Source organism: Scardinius erythrophthalmus (assembly GCF_964197995.2).
Source record: "Scardinius erythrophthalmus genome assembly, chromosome: 9".
Taxonomy (NCBI): Eukaryota; Metazoa; Chordata; class Actinopteri; order Cypriniformes; family Leuciscidae; genus Scardinius; species Scardinius erythrophthalmus.
Window position 1 is genome coordinate 40,012,571 of NC_138229.1, and position 12,326 is coordinate 40,024,896.

General features: G+C 39.1%; 1 protein-coding gene across 1 annotated transcript in view; it reads left to right on the top strand.

Annotated features, from left to right (window-relative positions):
- The window catches only part of cacna1eb (calcium channel, voltage-dependent, R type, alpha 1E subunit b), a gene marked incomplete at both ends in the record, with an annotated part of 102,127 nt that overhangs the window by 83,651 nt on the left and 6,150 nt on the right, over positions 1–12,326 (top strand). The window contains 6 exons of the mRNA XM_081373572.1: positions 908–1,035; positions 6,120–6,216; positions 6,427–6,532; positions 7,617–7,724; positions 8,854–8,954; positions 9,224–9,270. Coding sequence (XP_081229698.1) covers positions 908–1,035; positions 6,120–6,216; positions 6,427–6,532; positions 7,617–7,724; positions 8,854–8,954; positions 9,224–9,270 — 587 coding nt within the window. The remainder of the gene's footprint in view (positions 1–907; positions 1,036–6,119; positions 6,217–6,426; positions 6,533–7,616; positions 7,725–8,853; positions 8,955–9,223; positions 9,271–12,326) is intronic.

Here is a 12,326-nt window from a genome sequence, read left to right on the forward strand (position 1 = left end):
TTGGTTAACTGCTAGTTGGTCAGACTAAGTTGTTAACTGGCCCCTGAATTCTAAAATTTAAAGGGGAAAGTGGGGTAGATTGTGCCATTGTTACTCAAGTTCAAAGTACTCCAAAATAAGGGTAAAACGAATACACCTAATGATATTTTGGGATGTCTACTATTATCTGAAATTAGAAGAAAGCAATTAGTCATAAAAGCCAACAATATTTGTAGTAAACAATGGTTTTTTAAAAAAGAGGTTATAGTAGGCTAAGTGCCTTGATTTATGGGTGCGATAAAAGTGTGTAATGTAGAACATTCAAAATGTTTCATAATTTCCTCATGTGCATCTTTCAGTCACATGAGTTCTTTCTAAATATATATTTACACAACAAAAACAAAGCACGGGTGGCTAGATTAAGGGGCGACACTTACCCACTGAAACATCTTAACATACTCTTATTCTTATTTACTTTTATGCCATAAATGTAAATTATAGCCACAGAAATAATAATGGACCCTTTCACAGACTGTGGTGATGCATTTCCACAGCTATTTTTTTTTCATGTAATGTACATCTATAACACTCTACTTTGTGTTATATTACCTTGGCATTACATTTCAGAAAACTAGTTAATGTTGCTGCATGAATGTTTCTAATTCCGCGGCTGATGGAGTGATGGCAAATCTCACTCTCTTCTGACCACCTTAATAAAACTATATTATTATCCTTTTTTTGGAAAGTTATTGAATCACTTTTTAATCTGATTTAATCTGATGGGAACGCAAAAATCATATTTGCTGTAGACCTCTGCTTTTGAGAACCCTGGAAATGTGAAAAGGGTCCATAGATATTTTAATAATAAATTACTGAATTTTTTTCACTTGGCCTACATCCAAAATTTTGCCACTTTATTTTTCCTTAGATGCTGAATCTGTTTGTGGCTGTGATTATGGACAACTTTGAGTATTTGACACGAGACTCGTCCATTCTTGGACCTCACCACCTGGACGAGTTTGTGCGCATCTGGGGGGAATATGACCGAGCAGCATGGTAAGCACAAAAAGATCACCTGTAAGTGTAACTACTGGAATACTGAAAAATTGTAATGATTGTCACTGTTCTTACTGCCATACGCATAGAGGCACATCACTAGGAACCGCTGCTCATTAACATCCACAATCATGTTCCCATTTAATTTCACTTTGGTTTATTCATTCAGATGTGACTCAATTCAGTAGTTCAACTCAAGTTTGTATGTTAGCAAATTTAACAGTAGTTGGGAATTTGCAAAGATCCTAGGTCTTCACCCTCCAAGTGTAAGTCCTGGGCAAGGAAAACTTACATAAAAAAGGATAGAACTTGCATGAAATGGACATATAGGATGAAACCTCAATGGAGGAGTGGATCTGACGTTATATTTTGGTAGATGTTCAGCTTCAATGGTTGTTTGCGACTGTAGTGACGGCTTAATTTTTTTGGAGCTTGAATCAAATTAAGTTGAATAGTTAGCAAAGAACATTTGGCTACATTTCTCACTGCTTTGGACACAGGCAGATGTTTTCAGTTTTGTGGTGGTGAAATTTGCTGAAATTCTCAGATGGGGCCTTGGATTCCTATGCGCTGCCGGAACACAAACTAAGCTGTATTGCTTTGTGCAATCAGGACTTGCTTGAGCTGTTTATTTAGACTGGCCTCAAGTGAAAATTATTACACATCAGAATGTCGATGCTTAGAAAGTCTAAAATTATATTAGGCTAATGAAAGAAGATCTTGCAGTTCTAGTTGCATCCTCCAAGACTGGAATTTAGATGGAATTTCTCAAATTTAGCAAAGCCAGTGGATGACTTTGAGCAAATAGGTGTCCCCTGTAAGTAAAGCTGAAGGCCACATCCTTCTGTTTACAGGCTTTCAAGGGAAGGATGATGTCATGTCAGATGAAAAGGCGCATTAAGGAAGACAGGGCCTCGATTGTTCAAAGAAAGGTGGGTTTGTACGTGCCTACCCTAACATCCTTATTTGTGGTGTTAGCATGTATAAAACAACGTGTATTAATGTTAGGGCTGCAACTAAGGATTTTTATTTTCCGATAATCAATGATCCTGTTGATTACTTGTTTGTTTGATTAAATGGACAAAAGAAATTGGATATTTTTATATATATTTATTTTAAATACTTTATTCGGCATCCTGCCTTATGTTTTCTTCTATGAATGTAGGCTATGCTATACAGTACATTATGTGGCAAAAGGGAAGATAAGATAACATCTCTGGTAAGAACTAGAATGTTATGCAGGAACGTGCCACTGAACTCTGTTTGACTAGATTGCAGATAGAAATCTAAACTAGCCAGTGCCTCAATCTAAACTGACCTAGTGTGCTGCGTATCTGTCTGATGGAATTTGTTTTCAGAACTTAAGCTCTGTTTACACCAAGGACGATAACTACAGCGATAAAGATTTCATTTTAAAAATCGTTCTAAAAAGAAAAGCAGAGTCCACACCACAACTGTAATAATAGTGACACAGATAAACAATATCATTGGAATCACTTTCAGAACCTTTTTTTTTTTTTCAGCTGATGAACAGTACAAACACTGACAGCCAATCAGAATCCATCCTGCTTAAAAGAGCTTGAGCATTAAAAGTGGTTTGGACATCAATACAGTGCCTTGCAAAAGTATTTGTAACCCTTAATTTGTTTCACATCAATCTACACTCCATACACCATAATGGGGGGGTTCTATCGTGTACTGTACCAAGTACCTGGTACTTTTTTTAGTACCACCTCAGTTGAGGTTCCAAGCGAGCCATACCAATACTAAATGTGACGTGTAAATACTGTAGATCGCTGCATCATTGGATTTGCATTATTTGGATTTGACGCAACTATAACGATCAGTCTATAATCCCACCCACTTTGAAGCGGAACTAAACTGCAGTGGAAAAGCAAACCGAGTCAAAGTAATGCGAGCCGAGCCATACCATGCTGTGGAAAAGCGGCCAAACTGAGCAATCAGTGGAGAAGGGTCTTGGTAAGAGTGGTGACGAAGAAGGTCACTCTGGCTGAACTCCATGATCATATACGGAGACGGGAGAAAGAAGGACAAACATCACTGCAACACTTGGAATTTGCAAAAAACACCTAAAGGACTGTGAGAACCAAGAATCTCTGGTCTGATGAACCTCAGTTACAAGTGTCATGTCTGGAGGAAACCAGGCACTGCTCATCACCTGCACAATCCCATCCCAATGGTTAAGTGTGGTGGCAGCATCATGCTGTGGGGGTGTTTTTCAGCGGCTGGGACTGGATGACTCGTCAGGGTAGACGGAAAGCTCAACAGAGCAAGGTATAGAGATAACCTTAATGAAAACCTGGTCCAGAGCATCCAGAAACTCGGATTAGGCAGAAGGTCCACCTTCCAAAAGGACTATGACCCTAAGCACACAGCTAAGACAATGCAAGAGTGGCTTATGGACAACTCTGTGAATGTCACTGAGTGGCCCGGCCAGAGCCTGGACTTGAACCTAATCAAACATCTTTGGAGAAACCTTAAAAGGGCTGTCCACCAACAGTCCCCATCCAACCTGACAGAGCTTCAGATAATCTGCCGAGAATAATGGCAAAAAATCCCCAAAAGCAGAATGCAATGCAAAGCTTGTCAGATCATAACCAAAAAGACTGTAAAGGTGCTTCAACTAAGTACTGAGTAAAGGGATGATTATGTATGACAATATTATTATTTGATTTTCTTTTAAAATAAATGTTGTGGTGTTATTTCCATCAAGAGGTCCATCAGTGGTTGGTCAAGATCTTGTATTGACAATGCAAGAGTCCAGCACTCTGCAAAGTCTCCTCCAGCACATCCGAATTGTTTTCCACAGAGCTGTTTTATAACTGAATTGAATTCATTTCAGCTTCACACAGTTATTGAACAAAACTAAATCAACACTGAACTGACCTCAGCTCTATATCAACACTATTTTCTTTTTAAGGCTGCTTTACAGCAGAATTGAACTTTGTTGACATCATTTAATCTTTATTTTCCTATTTATTCCTGCAAAGCTGCTTTGAAACAATATCTTTTGTATAAAGCACTATATAAATAAAGGTGACTTGACTTGAGACGTTCTTAGAGACGTGTTTTCAATGCAAAGCACATCAAGTATGTTTCTATCCACCTATTTTTACGAGCATTTTGTAATATTGTACATAAATTCGACGAATGCACATTAAAAAAAAAAAAACGTATGAACTCATTTAAGTCAGATACATTTTTTTTGCGCTTAAACTACAATGGAAAAACATTTAGCAAATAAATCCCTCGTTTTCCTGCCTTAACAGAGGATGTTATTGGATAACTGGACTAACCAATTTTGTGCATAAGTTAAATTCGCAACTTTGGATGGAAACATAGACACTGACAAAGGTTCAGCATGCACATCAATAAGACTTGACAAATGAATAATAAAAACATTGTTGACTGTTTTCAATATCTAGTAGATATTGATTAATCAAGTCTTGAAGACACCTGCAAAGTACAGTAGTTAACTCTAAGTTTGTGTTTACAGTCAGAGACTTGAACTTTGTTGCAGCTTGCTTACTAGCTAGTCATTGATAGGTAAAGACCGATAGCCATCCTTTTGTTGTTGTATTAGGGAGCTGAGTGTACTGATTTTGAAGAAGTTTACTTACTGAGTTCACTTTCTTATAATAGTACAGTAGGAAGAAGGAATTCACTCACTATTTTACAGTACTGTAAAACTGTAGTTATTGTAGTTTTGAACTCTATTTTTTTCCATTTGTCATTTCAGCTTATTTTTGTATTCATTACTTGTATTTTTACTTATTTTATTTTATTTTAGTATTCTTATAAGCTGCATAAATGTTTATTGATTATTGTATTTGTTTAATGATGCTAAAGGCAGTAAACATATGTATTAAGAACAGTCGTATTAATGGTAATAGAAGAGTATATGGTAGGGATGTGCCCAAAGCCAAATACTATGTTCGGAAAGGAAATGACGCATTCTATGGAGCTCCTAAAAGTACATGGTGAGGAAAAACTATATTTTAATGATTTTGCAATTCGCAATGATCACAATTAGGCACATCCCTAGTATAGGGAAATGTTTGTTCCTCTTGATATTCTGCAAAGATACAGGTGTACAAATAATAAAAAAGAGAAAGTGCTCTGAATAAGCATTAATGTTAAGAGTGTCTTTGGTTTCTATGGACATTTGTGGGATCTTTTGTGTGTGTGTGTGTGTGTGTGTGTGTGTGTGTGTGTGTGTGTGTGTGTGTGTGTGTGTGTGTGTGGAAGGCAATTAAACAGTGATAGGGTAGAAAAGTTATTTATTAATTTTAAACCTTGATAATTTGCTGCAGCTTTTGTTGTGCATTTTAGATATATGAGGTGTTTTATTGAAAAAAAAAATTGTGTATACAAATATGAATGTTCTATTGCTGTAAACATACCCCTCATATTTCACTATCATAATGATCACATTTGTGTCCATGAACTCATTTAACTTCATATGTAGCATTGGCTGAATTTAACTCATTCCTGAAGTTTTACAGTATAAGAGGAAAAATGTATGATCTGGTAATAGTAATGCTGAGCTCTTTGGCCTGAAAACAAAGTGCTGTGTTTCGCACCAAAAAACACAGCTATCACCATCCACACAGTCATTGGTTTCTTTTCAGCAAGAGGAACTGAAGAGCTTTCATAAAATGTATTGGATACAATTGCTGGTGCATTAGAGATTAGAACGGATCTCTCCAGGAGCAGGGTTGGCAACACACAGCAGTGGTGTTTTGTTCCTGAATTAATCAGTGTTTTTGAGTGAATCAGTTGAATGTATGATTCAGTGATTTACTGGTAAACACAGTTAACTTCATTCTGGAGAAATGAATGACAAACCTGTTTTTAATCATGAAATGTGTTTAATGAATATTGCTGTTTACATTTAGAATTTTAGAGGAAACAATGTACAATATTTCTTCATTCTGTAAATTAAATGTAAAACAGTTTAGTGGGAACACAAAAGTATATGTCAGAATTTTTTTTGTCATTTGCTTCCATCATTTATTTTCTGTGATTCTCACATGAATTAACTCTGCTTTATTACCCTCCAGTGGCCGTATTCACTACACTGCCATGTATGAGATGCTAACCCACATGTCTCCACCTCTTGGATTGGGAAAGAAGTGTCCTGCCAAAGTTGCCTACAAGGTAGAAAAGTTTTATCTTGACTAATGCATTGCATTGTTTAATAGTTGTAGCTGCTGAGTGCTACTGAAATACAGAGAAAAACAAATTATATTTAAGGATGCATGCAAAAAAAAAAAATAATAATAATAATAATTAAGTACCAATAATTCTTAAATATCTGAGCATTTTAAATATTTAACATTTGCAACCATGCTGTGTTGCTATTGGCAGAGACTGGTGCTGATGAATATGCCAGTTGATGAGGACATGACGGTTCACTTCACATCCACACTGATGTCTCTGATCCGCACTGCACTGGAGATAAAAATTGCTAGAGGTCAGACCTGTGAATTTATGCTTAAAAAGTATAGTATTCCCAAAAATACTAATTTTGTCATCCTTTACTCACACTCATACTATTCCACACCTGTATGGGTGCGTCTCATCCCGTTCCCTAGGTGTAAGGAACCTGTCTCACTATACACTGGTACACTGATGACTATTTCCGGCAACATGACAATACATTCGCGCTATAAAATGGCACCATTGTTATAATAGTTTTAATACATTTTTTAAATTGGAATTGTTTAATATATATATATATATATATATATATATATATATATATATATATATATATATATATATATATATATATATATATATATATATATATATATATATTAAATGTACAAATAAATTTAAGATATAAGGTCGGTAAACTAATTAACACGAAGAAAAAAAATGTAGATCAAAAATCATTTTAGAATCGGATTGTGACTTCCAGAATTGGATTTGGATCGGATCTGCCTAAAGATTCCCACTGTAGTGCTAACATTACAATGCACACTGGAAGGATTTTGCAATTGAGACTCATTGACCACTGAACTAGGGCGCTGAATGAGACGCATCTATCAAACACAAGAATATTTGAATATTTGAAGAATATCCTGGTCACTCTTTTACATAAAATGAAAGTGAAATTGCTCCAAAATGACAAAATAGCACCACAGAAGTATCAAGAAGTAATCTATCAGTGGCAAACCAGCAGGCTAGTCCGTGGAGAATGAGAGAGATGGATAAACGGTCCATGGTCGGAGCCAGGAGAACAGGCAGACTGGCAAACAGAGTTTAGAGGGGCAGGCTGGATTCAGTAGATAAAGTGAACAGACAAGGGCAGGGCGTAAAGAAAAACAAAATAATGCTGAAAAGAGAAGAGGCTGGGTTTCTTGCAGACAACAATCTGGCATAAGACAGCTAATCAGAAGAGGAATAGGGGAGAAATCCCAGCACTACGTAAGTGACCGAAGGATTTAACTTACCTGTATATTTAATGAGGATACAGTCTATGCAGGTTCTTAAAAGTTTTTCAGTAATCTATTATATTAATCTCTTATTTGAAACCATATGTTTCATATTAGGGGGCGAGGACCGGCTACAGTTGGACATGGAATTGCAGAAGGAGATAAGTTTCACCTGGCCACACCTGTCCCAAAAGACTCTGGACCTGCTGGTACCCATCAACAAAGGTGAGACTCAGATGCAAAGTGAAATAGTAATAGAAGTTGTACTCCGGGTGCGCACACACACACACACACACACACACACATATACATATACACGCACACACCTATTATTGAAATTAACACAACTATCATACACAATTGATTGACCAATGAACTGCACTCCAATTTAAACTGCACTCCAATTCATATTTTATATTGTATTTTATTCCACTGCTCAGGTAATGTTTATCGTATGAACCATTTTAGGGGTGGCCAAAATCATGATTTTAAATCAGTCAGAATTAGAAATCTACCTTCATAGAGAACCCAGGTGCATAATACAAATGGGGTCTCTTGAACTGAAGAAACTGCAGACCATCAATACCCTTCACAGAAACTAGCATCAGTAGCTGCACAGTCTTCAAGGAGAGTGTGCAAGCTAACCGACTTCAGATGGTCAAAGGGAGAGGATGCGGGGCTATAGTAAACCTAACATAAACCTAGAGCATGGATGGAGTCAGACATGCATCCAAACGTTCCTAAAGAAATCACAAAAACAAAATGGACCAAGTGACAGACAGTATAAACACAGAGTGTAATTGAGGATCTCACGTGTTCAGAGTTGTGTATTTGGTCTTTAGCTGGTATTCTCCAGATTGGGTCTTAACCATCTTGGACTACCTTTTAACTTTTGTTTGAAGGGTCTTTTTGCACTCCGCTATGTTTGTCTCCAGTAATGGAAAACGCAGCTGTGCTATATGACAGAGAACTGCATACAAGGTTACTGCTCTGCCCCCACTAAACATGATCAATTCCAGCTTTTGAAACCTTGGAGTCAGAGTCTTGAGACTTCCTTTATTTGCCAGCTGCCAATGATTTATGTGCCTTCTGATGTGCCAGCATTCTGTTTAGTTTTTAAAATGGCTGAATAATTAATGTCTGTCTGCATTTGTGCCTAGAATTACCTTCACAACATGTTACCAAACTAGGAGCAGATATACTTCCATATAGAAGAATTACATGACACCTTTCCATTTTAAAACAGTGTCATGAGCATGAAACTGGCGTATCTGCTCAAAGGTTGGTTTGGTTGATGTAAATTAATCTGTTGTACTTTCATAATGACAATTTAGAGGTGTGTGTGTATCTTCAGACACAGACATGACCGTTGGAAAGATCTATGCTTCAATGATGATCATGGATTACTTTAAGCAGAGCAAAGCTAAGAAGCTGAGGCTACAGATAGAGGCCCAGGTATGTTGACATGACATTTTTGACCAGGTATGCTGGGTTGACATTTAGACAAATTTGTATTAATCATCATCATATCATGCTTTCTTCTTTTGGTAAGTTTTTAATAAGGCGATGACAAAAGTCAAGAGGATACATTTTAGTGATTGTTAGAATACATTATTTTTCTCTAAACATATTTTGATGTTATATGTTTTGTATATTTTGTGTGTACGTAAAGGCTTTGCATTTTTTTTTATTATTTCACGTTAATATTTTTTGCTTTTCTACAGAGAAGTTCCACCCTGCCACTGATAGCTCACAGCGCAGGATCAGCCCTGTAAGTTTTGTTGGCTTTAAAGAAGTGTCATGTTTAAACTAATGTACAATTGAACCATATCAGTGTACACCAGTGGTGGGACCAGACATTTCAAAGTGAATGGACCATTTTACAATGAATGGGATAAAAAAAATTCTCACTCAAACCACTGCCTGCAGCCTGAAAAAGCAGGAACGAGAATGGGAAAACATTTTTGTTTGAACGGTTGTGAACACGTGTGGCAAACACGCCAAGAACCTCCTGAACACGCCCCCAGAACGACAATGCAGCGCGACATCTCAATCCCGCTTTTTCAGGGAACAGGGTTACAGTCAATTAACCGGAGACGTTCCTTTCAAAAGCTACTCTCAATGTTGCACTGATTTAAGTGCTATGGGAATGAGGATACCAACGTCGCCTCACTGGAAGTGTCTGGACCCCTCATGGTTGTGTAGTATGTGCGCACAAACACGAGAAAGGCCTCAGATATGAGTTTGGGATGTCAACTCAAGGACGTGTGAGCCTGAAGTAACATTAACATTCAAACTATAGAATGTAATGAATGTGTGTGGAGAGGACCCGCCTGCCGCATCACATACTTGCTGCATTTTAGCCTCTTGCTAAAGCCCTGAAGGATGCAGCCCGCCTGCTGGAATGAGCCCTAACAACCAAAGGCGAATCCTGAATGAATCAAATAGGCTTGGGTGATGGCATCCCTTACCCAATACAACAGTCTGCTTTGTGGCGGCCGCCCCCTGTTACGGCCCCCGTAACAAATGAACAGCTGCTCTGACTTAAGCCACTGGCTAGTGCGGTGGACGTAAATCTGAAGAGCATGAACTGGTCACAATAAATGGAATTTATCCAAGTCTTCTGTCCTCCAGAGGACAGAAGGCTTCAAAAATTACAAGATGCACTGTCGAAAAAGGAAGCAGGATGCCGAAACCAACAGAGCCTGCAAATCCCCAATTCTCTTTAGTGACAAGATAGCCATAAGGAAAAACATTTCTAGAGTCAGAAGCTTGGCTTGACCCTTGCTGATTCTAGTGGTTTAAAGGGGTTGTTGTCTAGCCCCTCAAGGACCACTGCTAAGTCATATGAGGAAACTCTCACTCTGACGGGTAGTCTCCTAGCTCCATGAATGAAGCAAGCAATCAGAGGGTGTTTCACCATTGAAACCCCTTCAATCAAAGCAAGGCAAGCCGAAATGGCGGCAACAAATACTCTGAGAGTAGCAGGACATATGGCTGCTGACAACTTTTCCTGCAGAAACTTCAGCACTGAAACAATCTGGCAGTGAACTGGGTCTGCATGATGTATAGTACACCACCTTTCAAAGACGTGCCACTTAAGGTTGTCCTCTCTTCTAGTGGAGGGAGCCCTAGCACTTCGAATAGTCTATATTACATCCGCTGGAAGTCCAACGTCTCTGAGCTGGTCCCCCTCAGGGGCTAAACATGAGGGTTCCAAAGCTCAGGCTGGGGATGGAATATCGTCCCCTGCACCTGAGACAAAAGATCCCTCCTGTTCGGTATCGCCCAGGGAGAGTCATTGAGGAGGGATATTATTCCCCAGAACCAAACTCTGGTCGGCCAACGAGGCGCTATCAGCAAGAGACAAGACCCTTATTGACAGACCTTGGCCAGGACTCCCGGGAGTAATCCGTGGAAATGCATAACCAAGCTGCAATATCACCCAGTAGTCCAAGACTGGTTGCCCACTGAAGCTATGCAGGGTTGAGCCTGGTTAGTACCTGGATAGGAGACCACCTGGGAAAATTAGGTTGCTGCTGAAAGAGGAGTTAGTGAGGCCAGCAGGGGGCACTCAGCCTTTAGTGACAGGGACACTATATTGTAACAAGAACAGTCCTTCAGATGAGATGTTAAACCGAAGCCCTGACTCTCTGTGCTCATTAAAAATCCAATGGCACTTCTCGTAAAGAGTAGGGGTGTAACCCCCGGTGTCCTGGGCAAATTCCCTCCATTGGCCTTTATCAATCATGGCATCCTAATAATAATCCACATCCACTGAATTGGCTAGATCACTCTCTCTCCTCTCCACCTATAGCTGGTGTGTGGTGAGCACACTGGCATCGCTGTGGCTGCCGTCGCATCATCCCCTGATACGATTGTAAAGCGCTTTGGGTGTGCAGCAGTCCATAGTAAAGCCCTATATAAATGCCTCATTCATTCATTCATTCATAAAGGTATTCCTGGGCCATGCATGGGCCATGGTGTCCAGACCCAAGTGGGGCCAGAGTCAGCGAGAAGTAAAGTGGACATTACGCTTTCCTGTGAAGCGAAGAGGTCCACCTCTGCTTCGTAAAATCTTTCCCAGATCTGACTGACTACATCGGGATGTTGCCTCTAATCCCTGAGTGTCACCTCCCGTCTGGACAGTAAATCTGCTCCCACATTTGTGCTTCCAGGAATGTGAATCATCCTGAGGGACAGGAACGTGTCCTGAGCCCAAAGCAGAACCTGCTGTGCTAGTTTGTTCAAACGGCGTGAACGCAGTCCGGCTTGGCGATTTTATTTAGCCGACTACTGTAGTGTTGTCCACCCGCACTAGGACATGGTAGCCCCTTAACTGGTGGAAGAAGTACTTCAGGGTCAGAAATACAGCCATCAATTCGAGATGACAGCTTCTGTCGTTAGCATCCTGCTACGACAACACGCACCTAGAGTGGGACCCAAGGTGAGGAACTGGGGTCTGAGCTACATAGAAAGGGTACGAAGCCCGCAGCTCGTAACAAGGTGTAGGACTGTGAAGCTTTGGGAGTGTTGATGGACTCGATCTACTCCATCCATGTTTTGATCATCGTTCTGGATGTAATCTTTGATAAAAACGAGATTTTCTCAGCTTTTTGCTCAAAATGTTTTTTTTTTTATGAAACTTACCCACATATACATATACAACAAAATATTCTGGTGGGCATGAAACTTTAGTGAAAATTATCAAAAATTATGTCATGGAAAGAGTTAAATTAATGTTTTATGCCTTCATTTGATTGCCAGAAAAATGAAAATAGATAACACAGAATTTCTGAGAAAAAATAATAATTTAATAGAAATGGA